Raw genomic sequence first — 20,335 nt, forward strand, 5'->3', positions numbered from 1 at the left:
GCTCTCATGTTTATTGTATCTGACGCAAATACCTGGGTCCTTGTAGGCCTCGCTCTAAGGTCACCCTCTGCACTGACTCTTCCTTTCCCCGTTGTAGCATCACTGTTCTCCAGAGCATGAAGTTGGGCATTGATGTGAACAGGCACAAGGAGATCATTGTAAAGAGTATCTCTGCCCTGCTCCTGCTACTCCTCAAACACTTCAAACTGAATCATATCTACCAGGTGAGCAGCTTAGAGCGCTTCTCCACATGTCTCAGGTGTCCTCCAGGTCCTGTCTCCCAAAGGAGGAACGAAAGGGCCTTTGAGGTCCAGCTAAGCATCTTTCAGCCTTTTCTTTGTCTCACGGAATCCAGATACCTGTTGCACAAGCTTGGGGTGGGAAGTGGGGAATTGTCCTAGAAAGTTGCAAATGTCTGTGTCCTTTGAACATTATCCAGGGGTTGTGCATAGGAATCCCTAGCTTCTTGGGAATATGCCCAGCCAGCTTTGAAGCAGTGGACGACAGGATTCAAACATGCCACAGAAAGGGGAAGTGGGGGAGTGCTGAGCATACTTTTCTCTATGTGAAGCCCTTTTTTGTTTTTTCAATTTATTTACTTTTATTTATTTTTGGCTGCGTTGGGTATTCGTTGCTGCTCGCAGGTTTTCTCTAGTTGTGGTGAGTGGGGGCTACTCTTCGTTGCTGTGCGTGGGCTTCTCATTGTGGTGGCTTCTCCTGTTGCGGAGCACGGGCTCTAGGTGCGCGGGCTTCAGTAATTGTGGCTCACAGCCTCAATAGTTGTGGCGCACGGGCTTAGTTGCTCTGCGGCATGTGGCATCTTCCCGGACCAGAACTTAAACCCGTGTCCCCTGCATTGGCAAGCAGATTCTTAACCACTGCGCCACCAGGGAAGTCCCGTGAAGCACTTCTCTAACGTTTGAGATGTAATTCTATATAAGGCACACTTCTGGCTGTTAAGGGCTTTGAAGTTTTGTAAAGGATACAGATGTATAAATAGCCAATTATGGAGTGATAAGTGCTGTTATACAGGTAAGCATTGGCTGCTATGGAAACACCTAATCCAACCTGAGGTGGAGAAGATGTGACTTCTAACCTGAGTCCTAAAGAAATAGATGTTAGCCAGGATACGGGAGTTGTCAGGGAAAGGTAGCAGGAAACATTTCAAGCAGAAAAGCTAATTTGTGAAAGTCCAGAAGGGAGAGAGCAGAGTACCTTGGAAACTAATTAAATGTTGCTGGAGTTCTGCCTGGAGTGGAGGGAGTGGGGAGGTCTGGTGATACACGAAGCTGGAGGGGATGGCAGGGAGCAGGTCATAATACATATGCTAGCACACAGTTTTGAATACTTACAATGTGGCCAGCACTCTGTTAAGTTCATGTAAGATCTCATTTAATTCTCTCAGCCCTACGAGGTGGGTCTTATTTTATTCCACTGAGGCTAAAAAAGGTTAAGAACCTGCTTCCCTATGAAAGCACTGTTTGCCATGCTAAAGAGTTTGGACTTGGTGCTATGGGTGTTGCCAGGATATAGGAGAACATGGGGGCAGTGAATGGATGTTCTCTGTGGTGAGACATGGAGAGGACAGGGAGCCTTCTCATTCCTGCACAGGGCCTCTGCCTCATTTTCCTCCTAAGGAGTCAGAACCAAGCTCGCTGGTAGAAGGGCAGGACCTCAGAGTGCAGGGAAGCCCCTGCAGGGTATGTGTCCATGGCAGGTTTGACTGTACAACCAGGATTATTTCTCCACTTTCATACATTCAGAGACATCTTTGGGTGTGTTAGGTGCCCTGAGTACTCACACTTCTTCTGCCAGTGTTTGCTGAGCAGCAGCAGTGCTGGAAGGAGTAGGGATGGATGAGAAATAGTGCTCCTAGCAGAAACAGAACTGTGTATGTGTGCTTCTGTCTGCTTCTCTTGGTGGGCAGTATGTGGATCAACAGCCAGACAGGTGGGTGGCTTGATGGGTCTTGCCCTGTGTCAGTGCATCCTGACAAGGCTACAGACATGTCTCAAACTGAAAAATGTTTTCCATCACTTGATAGTAGGTATGCATTGGCTTCTCCATCTGAGGCTTTGGAAAATACCCTGGGTCAGCTGCCAGGGAGAAAGTATTAAGGCAGAAGAGAGAAATGGGCAACACAACCTGACTCCCCACTGCTAACCACACACCTGAGCAAAGGGCAGCTTAGCTTGCTTCCATGGCTATTTCTCAGTGATCAGGAAGAGCTAAGGGATTTAAAACACTACAGTTTTCTGCTTTTTCAACCCAGTTTCTACACTTCCCAGCAGTCTAGGTTCTGGATCTGGAGACAAACTGTGTCTGATGTTCCTCAGTGTATCATGGGCAAAATCCAGGTGACACAACTCCATGACACTGCCCCAATAGGTCTTCCTGGATGCAAACCCCATCCAGATTCAAGAGAGCAAAATGTAGCCCTATGTTCTGGTGTCCAGCCCATCAAAAAGATCTTGGATTTATTCTCAGTGCAGTATCTGTTGACTGAAGGACTCTTGTTGATTCATTCATTAAAATACTGATATTCTAAGTATGGGGGCTAATATAGTGAACCAGACTCACGCTGGAGCCCACATTCCAGTGGTTCATTTGGTTACTGTGTGCCGTATCCATCCTGACTGAGTGATGCCAGCAGTTGCTGGGCTGCACCTGTTCCTGCTATATCAATCACAGTTGAAACCCTATGAGCCAGAGCTTTGGTATGGAAGACAACTCCCTCAGGGAGCCTTCCTTTCCTGTAGAGCTTAGGAACAAATCTCACAGCAATTCTTTCTATTTATCTGGAGTGGGATTTTCTTTCTGGCTTGTTTATGTTTGTGCTTTTGGTCAGGTGCTTGCAACATACACACACTCAGATTGTCCCCTTCTCTGTAGGATGGGCTGGCTGAAGATGGTTCTTCCCACTTCCCAGACAGGAAGACTGATAACACAAGTGGACAGTGAATATTCTTAGGAATGGATATTAGAATTGTTCTTGCCTCTTTTTTTTTCATACAGACCTTCTATTCTCCCCCAAATAAGCATCCTTTCTGCTTTGATCTTTTAATTCAGTTTGAATATGTATCACAACATTTGGTATTTGCCAACTGCATTCCATTGATCCTGAAGTTCTTCAATCAAAATATCTTGTCCTACATCACTGCCAAAAACAGGTAAGAACTCTGGACAGGTTTATTTCAAAGGGATATTTGGGATGGTTGAGAAGTTACATCGTCTCAGAGCCGACTTTCTGTTCTCCTGGTGTCCCTGGTCCTTTCTATCTTAGAGCTGTCACTGTCAAATTTAATTTCCTTGAAGTGTTACTGGTGGGGTGTATGGTTTGGCCTCTTCACAAAGATATTTGTATTTTAATAGTTTTGAAAACTGAAAGTGCCATGACTCAAAGAAATGAAACTGCAACGATGAAATTTCGGCCCTGTGGCAGAAGGATCCAGAAAATATTTTTTGTGAAGCATCCTACTTGTCTGGTCAGCCCTAATTTTGGTGTAAATCATAAGTTGGATCAATCACACTACTTTGTAAAGTGTTATACAGAATTTGTAACTAAAGATAAATAATAGAACCTTACTTAGATAGATCAATTTGTAGTTTAAAAAAATACAGGATTTTCACATCCATTATTTCATTTAATCTCCTCAGTAGTGCTAAAATGTATCACAATAAGTTTTATTCCCATTTCACCAATTAGGAAACAAATTCAGAGAAGTTAATTGACTTACTTAAGGATAACATGCTAGTGAGACCCCTTAAGTAAGCAGCAGAGGCAGAGTTAAAACATCAATTGCTTTCTGATCACAGTTGCTATGGATTGCTCCAGCCAAGTGGGGACCTGGGGGATTAACAGAGTAGATCCTTGTTCCTCAGTTTACTACTTACACAAAAACTAGAAGCATGATAATCAGAGTTGACCAGAAGTGCTTTACCAGAGGCAAAGTTCGTAAAGTAGAAGAAGGCTGACCTGACACTTGAGGTGACTGGAGAGGGGCTAGGAGATATTGCCCCACCAGTCTGTCAGCACGGCCAGAAACTCCACCCTGGAGAGGCAACCTACTTATATGTAGTTTAAAACACACAAACAGAACCTGAAGTCACGGGACCTGGATTCCTGACCTGGATCTGCCACTTGCTAGCTGTGTCGTCTCAAGTGTAAGACACTTTGTTTCTCTGAGACACAGTATTTTCATCTTTAAAATGAGAATAATACCTACTCTGACTATATCATAGAGCTTTTATAAGCATTAGTTAAGATAAACATAGATGAGAGTGCTTTACTTTTCCTGTTTGGAGGAAGCCTTGGAGAATGGGTTTTTCCTAACTGCAGAGAGACTTGGGCACCACCCCCCTTAAAAATGGCACTTACGGGAATTCCCTGGCCAGTGGTTAGGACTCTGCACTTTCACTCCGAGGGCCCGGGTTTGATCCCTGGTCGGGGAACTAAGATCCCACAAGCCGCGTGGCACGGCCAGAAAATAAAGACACTTAAGACATACTAGTTGGGTTACCAGGGAAAATGAAAGTGTAGGTCGGGCTGGGTAAGGGTCACAGCTTCATGAAGGTACCTGTGTGTATCAGTCAACCCTCTTAGTGATAAGGAACCAAAAAGAGCTGGACCTGGCTCACACAGAATGGGAATTTGTTAGGAGAAAATGGGCAGTATATCATCTCGAGGAACCTAGGACAAGATGCAGCTCTGGGCCTCAGGGTTGGTCTGTAGCATAAGGAGCCAAGGAAGCTCTCCACCTCCATCTATGGCCACCAAGCCTCTGTACCTCCACTCCAGTTTTTCCTCTCTCATTGACAAATAGTTTTGTCTGCTTCCTAGGCCACTTAGTGAAATATGCCCACATGAACTAAACATATTCCTGTGCCACTTCAGAGATTGAATTGGCTCTCAATCCCTGTTCCACATTCCCAGGGTTAGAGGCCCACCCTTGGATCAATCAACTGTGACTGGGGAGTGGGGTTCAGGAACTAAATGCCCCCTGTACCATGGGCCTAGAAGCAGGGGGCAGACAATCCGATAGGTGTCCATCAGGTTCAATTTGGAGTTGGAAGAGCGGTAGTGCCAGACTACACCGTTTGCTAAGCTTGGCCTGGATACAGTGGTCCTCTCATGCATTACCTGTAAGCTTTACTGTTGCATGATCTTGAGAACTTGAGCACCTACAGCTCGTTATTGCAGTTTCCTCATGGCTCTTACAATCTAGATATCCTAGAAACTTGTAACTTTATTTTATGCCCCCTTAGGCTAGAATTCAGTACAATGAGATTGGAACAAATCCATCCTTGATGTCCCACCCTCATTTCCTGGTTGCCAGTACCTACTTTGCCATGGGGCTTTGTCAGTGGGAGGTGGGTAGATAAGTAGATGACCCAGCCAAGAATGTTCATCCTAATGGAGTAGTGCAGAGCCCTGGGAGAATCCAGTAGGTAGGTCCACTGCCCTCTCCTCTCCTACCTTGGTTCCCTTAAGTTACCTTTGTGGGTTTCTTGGACAAAGGTCAACATTTCTAGTCAAATAAATTGTTGGGTTTTGCTTGGATAGAAGTTTTGACTTTGAAATGTAGAGACAGGTTGAAGGAACCCCATATTCCTCTTTATAGCCTATGCTTTGCCAACATCCTTTACCCATTTCCAACTACTCTAGTTCGGATGGATTGGTGTTTAAAACCTTATGGAATGTTGGAGCCAGAAGGAGCATTAGAGATTAGTCTAAATTCTGCATTGTACCAGTGAAGAAGGGAGAAGAGGAAAGAAAGAGAGCTGTCATTTCGAGTGACCGTGTCCCTGTCATCATGTGGTGCCTTATTTCCCCTGCTGACTCATGCCTGCTTCCCTGGGCTCACCGCAGAGCCTCCAGCTCCCTTGCAGTTCCCCACTGTCTGTTTTGGGGGCAGATGCTATTACCATTCTTGAGCTACTAGATTGGCCCTGCTGCAGGAAGCTGCCTCTGTCTCAAGCTTCCTCTAGGAGTGGCTTCTGTGATCATTCCCCAGAGCTCCTGAGTTTCAGGAACATCTGGTAAGGGACAAAGGAGAGGTCTTCATTTCATTCTCACATCCACAGGTGGTTATTATTGGGATGAGTTTGGGCAGCATCTCTGGGAGCACAATTTGATGTACACGCATACACACAAGCATACACTTAAATGCAGAAACGCAAATGCACACAAGCTTATGTATTCCTTTAAAGAAGGGAGGAGAAAGGTGGCTATACAGAGGCTCTCCTTCTGCTTTCCCTTGCCTCTGCCAGATAGGGGCCAGCCTGAAAGAATTCTGTTGGTTCTTCTCATGGCTATGAGGAGAGGAGACTGGATCTGGAGTTGCCTGGCACCAGAACCCTCAGTTTCAGCTGAAATCACTAAGCAGTTTTGGAAATAGATGCGGCCTGCTGAAGAGAAATACCTCCTGCCCTTTCAGATATAGCCATTTGCTGCCATTGCCATTTACCTAAAGCCTGTCCTTATCTCTGCATCTTGCAGTATCTCGGTCCTGGATTACCCATGCTGTATCATCCAGGATTTGCCAGAGCTTACTACGGAGAGTCTGGTAAGCAAGTGGGGATTTGATACTCTTTGAAATTACCAGGTGGCAGAGGTTGGCATTTGCTCTTCCTTTTCTTCTCTAGCCCCCTAATGCCCTGGTTTGGGGGTCTCAGATCAGTAGAGGCATATTGGCAAGAGCACAGAGGTAGTAGGGGTTTAGAGCTGCTGACCCAGTTGAGAAAGATTTGGAAAAGCTGAGCATAGCATTTTATACAGAAAAGGGTCAGTGAAAAACACTAAGGAGGAGAGGGAATTTAGAAAGATAATGGGACTGAAATTGAGTGTGAACATCTGTGATAAATGGCAGGAGAATCTCTTCTGGTCTAGCCTAAATCAATTATCTGTCTTCTTTCTGCTGTGCTACAGAAAATACCCAGGGGTGTGTACTTCAGAAAATACCTTACCTAGGTCTCTCTGAGGCAAAATTCAATATGGCCACAGAAGGATGACCCAGAAAGTTCCTCATGCTGGAAACAGTTCTAGGCAAATCATAGAAGTCCCTCAGTTATTCTGAATCCCATGAAACTGACTCATGACAAGCATGTTGAACTCGAGTGCCTATCTCATCTCTACAGCTCTTTAGATATACCTCAGCGCATACCTTCACCCTGTTGCACTGTAATTGTTTATCTGTATCTGTTTCTCCATTTGATTGAAAACTCCCTAAAGGAAGAGATAGTATCATCTTCATTTTATATCCCCAGAGTCTAGCACCATGTTCAGTACATGGAAGGACCTTAATAAACGATCAGATGATGGCACCCGTGTGTGCCCCAACCCCTTGTCCCCCAACTTTAATACCTGCAAGATGTCACGTCAGAGAAATTTATTGTGCAAAAGTAGAATGGTACCTTCTGTGGCACAAGTTTTACAGAACCATAGGATTCTTGGCTAGAGGGGACCTGAGAGCCATTTGGCCAAACCCCCTATTTCAAAGATGAGAAACCTGAGGGCCCAGTGGATGAAGTGACTCGTCAGGTCCACTCCTCATGACAGACCCTGAATTAGAGAAGGACCCATGTCCTGAGACACTAAGTCTAGCACCTTTTTAAGCACCGGGGCAGAGATTCCCTGTCTTACTTGGATGTGGTCTCAGCAGCCAAGGAAGCTGGGAGCTTCTTACCTCTGCAGAGAGAGGTAGTAAGTTGTCTAACCCTGTTTATGATGTTATTCAGTCTTTAAAACAACTGTATGAGGTTGGTATTCAGTGTTTTATAGATGGAGAAGTTAAATAGCTGCCAAAACTTTATAGTTGAAAGTAACAGAGCCAGGGTGGAGACATGCAGCCCTGTCATTCAGAGTTGGAATGAGGAATGCACTTTCTCACAGAAACAGTGGTACAGGGATAGCATTAAAGCGCTACTATTAGTAGGGTACTTCAAAACGTGAAGTCAGCTTTTATGACCTGAATCAATTTCTTGATACAATGTGTTCTCTTTTCTCAATCCCATAAGTAGGAATTGATGGGAACTAAACTTTATCTCTTCTGATTGACCTTTTGGGATATGAACAGAAAATTATTGAAATACTTGTTATGCCTCTGAGAAGACTTTATTGTATCTAAGAGTAGGTAAAAACATGTATCTATTCTTAATGAAAAACAGATTCATGCTAGGGATTCCTGTCCTTTCTGTGAAGCAACAGTGGCGCCTGGTGGTTTCATTTGGTAACCACAGATTTTTTTATTTTTTACTTGAACTTAGAAGTACTTCCCTGAGCTCAGTCATGGACTTAACTAGCAAGTTTACTCCACATAGATCCTCAGTATAGTGGTTTGTTTATCTAAACTGATGGCTTCTGCACTCAGAAAGGACTAGTGTTTATATGAGTAAGACTTATGTCTTTTTCAGGCTCAGTGAATTAATTGTAAGCACAGAAAATGTACTGGCATTTTAAGTGTATAGGATTTTCTTTAAGTAACATTTCAAATTTTTTTTTTCTGACTTTAAAATTGATATATACTATTGCAGAAAATTGGGGAAATACAGAAACGTATGGGAAAGAAAATAAACCACTGTTAATATTTTGCTACAGTTAACCATATATATTTATATATTCACTCATATATACACACACACATATTATTTAAGAAAATAAGGACTTTACATATGTTTCAATTCACATAGTAAAATCTAAATGTTCACAATATGATTTTATTAAACATTCTTAGAACATAATTTTTAATAGCTACATATAATATTACACTACTTAATTTTTTAAAAATGATTGTTTTCTACTATTGTTGGGCATTTATTTCAGTGTTCTTTGTATAAATCCAAAATGAACATCCTTACACATGAACCTTTGACCTCATCTCTGATTATTTCCTTAAGATAGATTCCTAGAAGTGGAATTACTTGGCTAAGGTAGTCTTGATTCATATTTTCTCAGTTTTCTGTATTTGAACTGAGTTCAACTTCATTTGGAATTCCAACTACACATATAATGGACATGAAATAAAGGCAAAGTTAATGGCACATTAATTTCTACGGTCTTCTCATCTTGTCAAAATATCTAGCTCTACAGTAGGCCATCTTTACTCATGTACTGAAGAGTTTCCTCACCTACCTGGTGCAGGAAGGCTTACAATTTCTAGATTTCCAAAAGTCTGTATTCAAATTCAATCCACTAAACTAGGAAAAAATTAAAATTAAATTCCAAACATAAGAGAAGGATGGTGAATGTATGATTGTGTGGAAGTTAGGTATGGTCTTTAGAAGGAGGTTGCTAGAGAAGGCAGTGGGTATGGCCTCAAGTACTGTAGGATGCTCAGCATCTGGGTGGTTGTTTAGAGCAATGGTATGAAAAATAGGGTGTGCAACATGATGCTTTAGGGGTGGGATATATTAGATCTTTTATATGTATTAATATCCTTTTTTACTTTATATGTACTTTATAACATATATCATGTTATTACAACAATGCATTTATAATTTCTAACTAAACATACACTGTATTTTGGAGTCATTGAGTATCAGACCTAGAAGTTTCTTAGTATCTTGCCCAGTCTTACCCTCTACTGATATGGAAGCAGGTGGAGTGGTGAAGTGTTGTCCAAAGCAGAGGGTAAGAATTTGCATGACCTAGCCATTTGCAAAGAAATATTTGTCATTTCCTTTCAGATCTAGGCAAGTGAAATTATTAAGTTAATTCTTAAAAGGTAGTTCATTGCAAAATTCTTCAAATTTGGGTATGATTTATATTCAGAAATACCTATAAAAATATGTTCATGTCACTTAAATTTATATACCTGATCCTTTCATCTATCTTTATTAGTTTTTATAACTTCCTAATCCAGATATTTACAGATATTCCAGAAGATTTTTGTTATTGTTTTGATTTTTGTTTTCTTTATGTTCAGGTATTAAGGTCTCTAGCATTCCTTTTAGGCATTATTTAACCAGTGATTTGTGACCTCCTTAAATAAAAGTCTTTGTTTTGACATTCACCATCACTATTTAAAACCAATAACACCAATAGCATTATTGTTTCTCTATCCTAGACAAAATGTGAACATATCATAAGGTATATATCCATTTTCCATGAGGTATTTATACAGAGGAAGGACCATGGATAAATGTTTTTTTTTTGCATTTTATCAATTTTCCTGGTTGTCACCCTTTCTGTAATGGGGTGATTTTTTAAACTCACATGCTCAGGTCCCTCCCAGGGCACAAGTAGTTTGCTAAAGCTCCCCAGATGACTTTGAAATTTTCTTTTCTCCTTCCTCCATACCTCCTCACATCACTTTTGAGAATCATAACTCTTATGATACCTAGATCTGGGTCCTTAACCTAGCAGTAACTTAATCAGAAGATGAACAGTAAATAAAGACAAAGTGTTAGAATTCAGTAAGTACTAAAATCTAGGTTCAAGCCCTGGTTGGGGCACTTACCATGTGACCTTGGCCAGACCACCTTCCTCTTTCTGGGCCTCAGGTTTTGCTTCTGTGGATAACAGAATTGGACTAGAACAGCTAAGTCTCTTCCAGTGCTCAGATTCTAACCAATCTGATTTCCTCAGTACAAAAGAAACACTCTGTTCTTCCTTTCCACAGTCATCTGAGTTAATTATCCACTTAATTGTCTTAAGCCTGTTTTTTTTTTATGTATTTTCTTTTTTTTTTAACATTTTAACTTTATTTATTTGGCTGTGTTGGGTATTAGCTGCGGCACGCGGGATCTTCATAGAGGCATGCGGGATCTTTCGTTGTGGCGCGTGGGTTCTTCGTTGCGGTGCACGGGCTTCTCTCTAGTTGTGGCGTGTGGGTTTTCTCTTCTCTAGTTGTGGTGCGCAGGCTCCAGAGCACATGGGCTCTGTAGTTTGCGGCACGCAGGCTCTCTAATTGAGGCGCCAGAGCTCAGTAGTTGTGGCGCGCGGGCTTAGTTGCCCCGCAGCATCTGGGGTCTTAGTTCCCCGACCAGAGATCAAACCCGCGTCCCCTGCATTGGAAGGCGGATTCTTTACCACTGGACCACCAGGGAAGTCCAAAGCATGGGTTTTTATTTGGCTTGGCTCACTCAGCTGAGCTATGAATGGATCTTTGAGAGCAGAACCCTTGTAGTGCCTTAGAGATGCTCTGAAAGGGTAGGATGTGGTTGCTAAACTGAATCTTCAGACCAAATGTGTATGCAAACAAATATTTATTTGTGAGAGTGGAACATGGGCAATTCTTTTTTAATTTTAGCTGGTTGAAAGTGAGTAAACGTCTTGCTTTGGATACTGCTAAGTACCAGGAACAAGAGAATATAGCCAAGTGCTGCTGTTCACAAAATATATCCCCCTGAAGAAGTTTGCATCTTACTTAATATGCTGAGTCCTGAAAAAAAAAAAAAAAAAAAAAGAGGAAGGAAGAAGGTAACCTGCTTTATTTAGTTAGTTTTATAAATTTATTTATTTGTTTTTGGTTGATTTGGGTCTTCGTTGCTGCGCACGGGCTTCCTTTAGTTGCTGTGAGCAGGCGCTACTCTTCATTGTGATGCGCGGGCTTCTCATTGTGGTGGCTTCTCTTATTGTGGAGCACGGGCTCTAGGTACATGGGCTTCAGTAGTTTTGGCACGCAGGCTCTGGAGCACAGGCTCAGTAGCTGTGGCGCACGGGCTTAGTTGCTCCGCGGCATGTGGGATCTTCCCAGACCAGGGCTCGAACCCATATCCCCTGCACTGGCAGGCAGATTCTTAACTACTGCGCCAGCAGGGAAGCCCAAACCTGCTTTAAATGAACATAAAAAGAAAAAACTCTCAAGACAGGCAATTCTGAAAGGGCACCCATGGACCTAAAGGCTTTCTGGGAAAAAGATTATTTGTTGGGTTGGAAGAAGGGAGAAGGCTTGAGCAGGGCTCCAGCAAAGAAGACAACAAGCCTGGACTCAGCTCTCCAGGGAGAGCCACTGACCAGCATGTGTGCTTTCAGTGCCCACTCCAGGCAGCATCTGGTGATGCAAGAAGTGGGGCTAGTTATAGACATCAGGGAAGCATTATCAGAGGGAAGGGCCCTGGGCAGGTGAGACTACCTTCAGGAGGGGACTGGGGCAGCTCTTGGGACTCTTGAGACTCAGCTCTGAGAAAAAGGCAGCCACAGTCAGCATTCTCTCCCTCAAAACTTTAACTTGTAAGCCACAGAATTATTGAATGGTCAGAGATAAAAGGATCTTAAAGGTTATCTTAGTTCAGCCTCTTACAGGAAACAGGGAAATTACTTGCCTAAGGTGATACAGCCAGGGCTGAAGCCATAACCCGGGTGTCCTGGTGCCTACTCCAGTGCTGCTTCTCCAAGACCATGCCACTACTCCCATATCCCACAAGGGATGCAAGTCTTTTTATGCGGCTACCGTATTAGAAGTCAGGAAGAAGAAAGCTCACAGCTGAAATATACTTACTTCTCTCTTATGTTTTTGTTTCCCCTGCTTCTTCTTAAAACATAAACATTTAGAAGTCTGTCTCCTCTGTTAGCCGCACAAAAGGTAACATCTATAAAACCTGATCTGTTTTGCACTAGAGTGGAGGCTCCCATGGAATTTTCTCTTAGAACAAAACAGATAGCTTTCCTGGAACTAGTTCTAAACACAATATTGAACATTTACTAGAGGAAGAAGAACATTATTATGATTATTATTTTTGGCCACGCCGCACGGCTTGTGAAATCTTAGTTCCCTGACCAGGGATCGAACCTGGGCCCCTTCAGTGAAAGTGCCGAGTCCTAAGTGCTGGACCACCAGGGAATTTGCAGGAGAACATTATTTCTAAACAATATTTCTGAAAAGTTTCCCTGCAACTTTTTGATCCTCAGTCTTATTTCTTTCTTAGGAGAGACTAATATTCTCAAAAGTCTTGGCTGTTCATTCCACAGTTGATGTATGTCTGCCTTGCTTGCTTCAAATTAATTTGGGAGAGTAGGGGGTAATCTTCCACTCACCAGAAAGCAGTTAACTTCTACACATCTCCCACTCCTACATTCTCCTCTCACGTTGTAGACATGAGAAATTTCCAAGATGTTAGTTTGACCACCAAGTGTGTTAATTGATTTATATAGCTTCTGACCCCAGTATATAGGTGCAAGCCCCAAAACCCAGACTCTTATTTTTGTCCCTGAAAGATGTTTCTATGAGTAGTTACCTGTTTCTGATCTGACATCCATCTGTTATCTCTGGTTGGGTGCTCACAAGCTATCAAGTAACATTCAAGAGAAACACCTGGTTCCAATTAACCATCTGCCTTTTTTCCTTCCATGCTAGAGAATTAAGCAGTTTACTGCAATATGATTTGATAAAGGAGGGTGGAGGTTGATTTTTTAAAGAATTAATTGTAATGAATATCAGATCCATACAATATATAGGATTGGCCAAAAAGTTCGTTCGGGTTTTTCTGTAACATCTTACAAAAATGCGAACGAACTTTTTGGCTAACCCAATAGTTTGAAATCTACCAGAATAACCCTTAGCAATTATAAACATAGCTTACTTAAGTGCAGAGTATATGAGGGCAAAATTCTATCATCTCTTTTCTGATGTTAAAGCAGAAAGCTACACAAGAAAGCTTGCTTAAATGACGTTTCTATGTTCATGTACCATCTTTCTAGCCAGTACTTGCTCTAGGTAGAGTCTTCCAGGATTGGCAGCTGTGTGTTTTCAGATGAAGGATATTGCATGCCTTGGGGCCTCACTACGTGAAGAGCGGGATGGAAAGGAGGTAGCATTTCATGTGGAAGGCCTCACCTAAACTGACCAACAGTGACTTCCATACTTCTGTGGGAAGGAATGCCTTATAGGTGTTGAGATAATGATGAGCATGCCTTATTACAGGAAGCTGGAGACAACAACCAGTTCTGCTGGAGGAACCTCTTTTCCTGCATCAACCTTCTGAGGCTGCTCAATAAACTGACCAAATGGAAGCATTCCAGAACCATGGTGAGTGGAGCTTCAGATCACAGTGTCCACCTAATTGGGGGTTTTTTTATCTTTAGTAAATATGGACTTCTCGCTTTGCGAGCTTTATAGATAGACACTGAATGCTCCATAAGACTTAGCACCTCCTAATTCTGGGTACTTTTTCTATGATAATTATTTACTGGTCCATTTCTTTTCAGGGAGCTGAATATGGACCCTCCCTCAGGGCAGCTCTGGTAGGGAAGTTAGCATTGTATTTTGGATTATAGTCACGTATCTCAAATGATACAAGTCTAAGATTATTCACTGCAGCAATATTTGTAATCATGAAAGACTGGAAAAAACATAAATGCTCATTAATACCAACTGGTTAAATTATTTATGTACATCCTTATAATAGAATATTAATACAACCATTAAAAAGAATGCGACGGTTCTGTACTGCTGTGGAATAATTTTCAAGATACATTGTTAAATAAAAATCAAGGATCTGCTGTATAAAAAAATATTAAAAAATAAAAATAAATAAATAAATAAATAAAATTGAAAAAAAATCAAGGTATGGAACAAGGTGAAAGGGTATGTAGTTGCTGTCATTTTTGTTAATAAAAGTAACATACACATACATAGAATTATCTCCAGAAGATACACAGGAAACTGGTAACAGTGGAAAAGGGGATGTGTGGCTGACAAAATTTTTTTGCTCTTTGAATATTAGAAATTTTGAATTGTGAAATATAAATGTAGTGCTTCCTCTGTTCTTAAAAGACTAAGTCTAAGTGGAGCTTGGACCATAGATTTTCCAAAGCTCCCCAGGGTAGTCTGAGGTTAGCCAGGTTTGGCTTAATTTGTCTGTGAGTTGGAAATTCCAAGAAACTTTAGATCCTTATCTTTCTTCATTCCTATCCCTCTTTAAATGGGCAGATGCTGGTAGTGTTTAAATCTGCTCCAATCTTAAAGCGGGCCCTCAAGGTCAAACAGGCCATGCTGCAACTTTATGTGCTGAAGCTGCTAAAAATACAGACCAAGTACCTGGGGCGCCAGTGGAGGAAAAGCAACATGAAAACCATGTCAGCCATTTATCAGAAAGTACGCCACCGCATGAATGATGACTGGGCTTATGGGAATGGTGAGTATTCTCAGAGCTTTTGACCTCTAGGAGTTGCCCAGGATTGAAACAAAACTAAACAAACATCTCTACTCTTTTGGTGTGAATTGTTACATATTTTAGATGAGAAAATATATGATTATAGTCAGGTGCTGTTATAACAAACATTAAGGCGCTGCTTCAAATTCCAGCACGTACCCTGTCCCATGTAAACTATGAAAATCCATTTTATAAAACAAGTCAATTGAGGGATAATTACCCCTTTTCAAAACATTCCTTTAAGTGACAGGTTTCTCTGAGAGATTTTTTTTTTTTTAACATCTTTATTGGAGTATAATTGCTTTACAATGGTGTGTTCGTTTCTGCTGTATAACAAAGTGAATCAGCTATATGTATACATATATCCCCATATCCCTTCCCTCTTGCGTCTCCCTCCCACCCTCCCTATCCCACCCCTCTAGGTGGACACAAAGCACAGAGCTGATCTCCCTGTGCTATGCGGTTGCTTCCCACTAGCTATCTATTTTACATTTGGTAGTGTATATATGTCCATGCCACTCTCTCACTTTGTCCCAGCTTACCCTTCCCCCTCCCCGTGTCCTCAAGTCCATTCTCTACGTCTGCGTATTTATTCCTGTCCTGCCCCTAGGTTCTTCAGAACCATTTTTTTTCTTTTTTTAGATTCCATATATATGTGTTAGCATACGGTATTTGTTTTTCTCTTTCTGACTTACTTCACTCTGTATGACAGTCTCTCTGAGAGATTTTTTAAAAAAAAATAACCTTTTATTATTACAAAGCAGTTAGAAAATACAAGGAAGCAAACATTTTACAATATTACCATATTTATGCCATATTTGTACCATCCAAAGATCGCCACCAAAATCTTATTGTATGTTCATACAGATTTTTTCCTCTACATATACACATGCATTTTATTTATTTATTATTATTATAATTTTTGGTTGCATTGGGTCTTCGTGCTGCACGCGGGCTTTCTCTAGTTGTGGCGAGCGGGGGCTACTCTTCGTTGTGGTGTGTGGGCTTCTCATTGTGGTGGCTTCTCTTGTTGTGGAGCACGGGCTATAGGCGCGTGGGCTTCAGTAGTTGTGGCACGTGGGCTCAGTAGTTGTGGCACGTGGGCTCAGTAGTTGTGGCTCACAGGCTCAGTAGTTGTGGCTCACAGGCTCTAGAGCACAGACTCAATAGTTGTGGCACACGGGCTTAGTTGCTCTGCGGCATGTTGGATCTTCCCAGACCAGGGCTCGAACCTGTGTCCTCTGCATTGGCAGGCAGATTCTTAACCACTGCGCCACCAGGGAAGCCCTACATTTTGTTTAAATGAAAGCAAATTGTGTATGCTATTTTATAATCTTCTCTTTTTTAAATTAATTTTTATTGGAATATAGTTGCTTTACAGTGTTGTGTATAATATTCTTTTTAGTTAACATTATTTCTACCTTTCTATATCAGTACATTTTCGTTTTATCTAATAATCAAGTTCATGTTCAGAATTTCCCAGTTGCCCCAAAATGTTCTTTAAAGCTATTCTTTTCCAAGTCATAATCCAACCCAGGACCACAAATTTCATCTGATTGTTATATCCTTTTATTTGTTTTGAATCTAGCAGGGTTCTTTTTCCCCCCCATAACACTGACATAATTGAAGAACTAGGCCAGTTGTTCTGCAGAATCCTTCTGGATTTGTCTGCTTGCTTTTTTTTTTTTTTTTTTTTGGCTGCGTTGGGTCTTTGTTGCTGTGCGCGAGCTTGCTCTAGTTGCGGCTAGTGGGGGCTCCTCTTCGTTGTGGTGTGTGGGCTTCTCATTGCGGTGGCTTCTCTCGTTGCGGAGCATGGGCTCTAGGCGCGTGGGCTCAGTAGTTGTGGCACACGGGCTCAGTAGTTGTGGTGCACGAGCTTAGTTGCTCTGCATGTGGGATCTTCCCGGGCCAGGGCTTGAACCCGTGTCCCCTGCACTGGCAGGTGGATTCTTAACCACTGCGCCACCAGGGAAGCCCCACCTCATTATCTTAACATAAGGTGCATATAGATTTTTCGTGTGCTGGAGGAGGTTCCATGGAATCAGGAAAGTCTTCAGTAACTGGTTCATTCTGATTCTCCTTGTTGTGCCCCTTCCTGCCTCTTACCATTCCTTGAAAACTGTGATTTTGTTCAAGTGGGAAACTCCCATTCCTAAGGAAAGTTCAATAAAGGGAACTGAGTTGCTGTTTTGGAAAATATAATACATATAACTAGTAAGAAAGTGAAATAATGGAAAGGAAATACAATAAAAAGAAGTCTACCTCCCTCAGGGCCCTCATTTCCTTCTCAGTGGTAATCACTGTTAACCAGTTTCTAGACTCTTCCAAAGATAGTCTCTGCATATATAAGCACATGTATGTGGGCATGTGTATATTTTTTAAACCTGACTGGCAGCCTGTTATATACTTACTTTGTACATTGCTCTTTACAAAAAAAATTGAAATTCTGAGCAGTTGCATTGTTGGTATCCCATAGACCATGCTCTGTGCTAACAGGAGTGGTGTCCTTAGGTGTATACATCTTTTTCTTTCTAATCTTCCCAACACAGACATCGATGCCAGGCCGTGGGACTTCCAAGCAGAAGAATGCACCTTGAGGGCCAACATTGAGGCTTTTAACAGCCGCCGGTATGACAGACCCCAGGACTCTGAGTTTTCACCTGTGGATAACTGCTTGCAGAGTGTGCTGGGGCAGAGGTTGGATCTGCCTGAGGATTTCCACTACTCATATGAGCTCTGGCTGGAGAGAGAGGTTTTTTCACAGCCCATCTGTTGGGAGGAGCTGCTCCAGAATCACTGACTGAGCTCTTGTCAACAAGCATCTGATAGATGGGGGTTGGCTCCAATAAATGGTGCTCTACCTACCCTGCCCACTCAGCCTTTGTTTCCAGCTCTAGGAGTGCTTGTCCAGGGTAGCAGTGACCCAGCCTTAGGACATCCAGTGTAGTTCAGGACTATTATGGTGGCAGTTAGGCCTGGAGATAATACAAGGCTGGGATCCTGAGTGATAACAAATTGATCTAATTGCCCTGGGGTCATTTGGGTGCCCAGTTGCCCTTGAAATCTCCTGCTGGATCAGTCCTGGACAGGCTCTTTTGTGGGACTACTCCCTGCTTTAGTCTTGCCTAGAACCAGGCTAGCCTTTGCTGGCTCCAAAAGTGAGAAGTTTACTATGGCATTTGACTCATGGCATTCATCATAGGTAATGGGAAGTGCAGGTCATAAAATAGGGAGATCATTTCCTTCTTGCTCACCCTGGATTACCAGAGGTTTGGCAAACCCAACTTTGAAATTAAGTCTGTATTTTAAATTTAAAATTCTGACACTCACCTCTTTCTAAAATCATTAGCTCTGAGATGATTTTTAGAGCAACTGCATCTTCTTTGTGAAGGATGATGATTTACTATTACCTAAATACTGCATGTTATAGAAAGGTATATTGTGTAGTGTTTTTTCTTTATTAAGAGATCCATGTTCAGTGTGAAAAGTATTTCCTTGTGTACTCTGTATAGGGCATGGAGTGCTCTGCCACAACCAGTATGAAACAGGCCTCCTCTAAGGATGTTTCATGTTTTCCTGAAACTATTTCAGTCTTAAAATGACTTGAGTACATTGCAGAAAATTATTCTTTTCATCCAATTCATTTTTAAATGACAAGTTATTTACAGGAGGTTTTATAAATTGAGATGGCATGTCCATTTGTGCTCACGACCGATTTATTTTTTAATTGAATAGAACAGCAAGAGCATCACAGGTTAATTTTTCTTTTTCTCCTATGTTGATTAATGATTTTTTTTTCCCTTTTTACTGCTAGCAGTTTCAAAGTGTCATGTGGGTATTTAGCAATACTGTTTCTACCTAGAAGTATTACACATTTCTTTGAAAATATAAGGGTTGATGTACCAACCTCTTTAAACTTCTCCCTTTTACAGCAGAATCACAGTCTTCCCAACCGAAACATGATTTTTAGAAAAGTTTTTGATTCAATCAGGATCATCTTATTTCTCTTCTGTCCTCAAAATTATGGCATCTATACTTTCAAGCTTTTTTACTTTAAATGCCCCCACCCTGCAACATGGACACAACTGAATCTTTTTTATGATAGCACCAGGCCACTTTAATTGTGCCAGGAGGTCTAGTCAAAATCAGCTTATTTATTCCATCCTTTGTCAACCACAGTCTCTTCTGAAGTCATGATAGATTGCTAATGATTTCCAAAGGAACTATACCAAAATTCTGATTATAGCTTGAATTTCACCTCTTTGTGCTTTATGGGTTGCAGGATTTCTGTTTTTATGGTGAGGTCATGAAGAATGTAAGTATGTAATGGATGAAACTTAAAATAGTCTGTAAATTTTGTCTGAGTAGGACAGCAGTCCTCATTGCAATTAAAATAATTTACTCAGTATATCATTATTGAACCCTATTGAACCCTATTAACCTATGATTTTAATGTGATTTAAGTGAAAAGACAACTTTCAAGGAAAGAACAATTATCAGTCTATTTATTTTGAATAAATAGTATATAGTATTTAATTTAATCAAGAACAGATAAGTTATCCTCTTAAAAATATGCACGTGAATTCTTTCCAAGGCATAGATGTATGCTAAGCTTTAACATTTCATATTTTTTAATAAATCTTCTCTAAGGGAAAATTAATTCTCAGTGCAGATGGAAAAACTGAGGCACCAAGGATAAATGATTAGTTTCAAATCACATCATTTTTCTACTGACTTTCTGGGACTAGCATTCAGGTACTGATAGCCAGCCCCATATGTTACAGTAACTGATTTGAATCTCCCAATTTGAGAATACATGTGTGTGGTTAGGAATAAATCAGAGTAACCAACCTCCAATGGTGATTACTGTTACAACATAGAAGAACATTATTTGAGTGATTTATAAAGTAGAAGATTTTTATTTGTGAATATTTCAGTAAAGTTTGTGTTGATTGTTGATAACACTGTTTCTCTACTGAAGCACTTTAATAAAAAGAATTGAACTGGAGTTAGAAATTTGGTCTTTAACTTCTTCAACACAAGAGAATCTTAAAGACATTATATCTAGAAAGGAAGGGTATAATTAAAGAGACGAATATATAAAATCTTGTATTAGTATTCCCTGGGGCTAGACTGATATAAACAACTGCAAAATCTCAGTGACTTATGACAAACCTTTTTCTCTTGTTCTTGGTTCTGGCAAGCAGCTGCAGCTCTACTCAACTCAATTGACTTGCTAGAT

General features: G+C 41.3%; 1 protein-coding gene across 6 annotated transcripts in view; it reads left to right on the top strand.

The window, feature by feature from the left end:
* The window catches only part of STRIP2 (striatin interacting protein 2), a 44,450-nt gene extending 24,341 nt beyond the window's left edge, over nucleotides 1-20,109 (top strand). For 5 of the 6 annotated variants that reach the window (XM_082399158.1, XM_082399159.1, XM_082399160.1 and 2 more), the window contains 6 exons: nucleotides 98-224; nucleotides 3,070-3,170; nucleotides 6,500-6,566; nucleotides 13,863-13,967; nucleotides 14,871-15,075; nucleotides 17,643-20,109. In XM_082399158.1, the coding sequence (XP_082255284.1) occupies nucleotides 98-224; nucleotides 3,070-3,170; nucleotides 6,500-6,566; nucleotides 13,863-13,967; nucleotides 14,871-15,075; nucleotides 17,643-17,893 (856 nt within the window). In that variant the 3' untranslated portion in view covers nucleotides 17,894-20,109. The remainder of the gene's footprint in view (nucleotides 1-97; nucleotides 225-3,069; nucleotides 3,171-6,499; nucleotides 6,567-13,862; nucleotides 13,968-14,870; nucleotides 15,076-17,642) is intronic. The other variant, XM_082399162.1, reaches the window with a different exon arrangement.
* Nucleotides 20,110-20,335: the final 226 nt, after the last annotated feature.

This window comes from Balaenoptera borealis, assembly GCF_965194805.1.
Source record: "Balaenoptera borealis genome assembly, chromosome: 7".
NCBI classification, from domain to species: domain Eukaryota; kingdom Metazoa; phylum Chordata; class Mammalia; order Artiodactyla; family Balaenopteridae; genus Balaenoptera; species Balaenoptera borealis.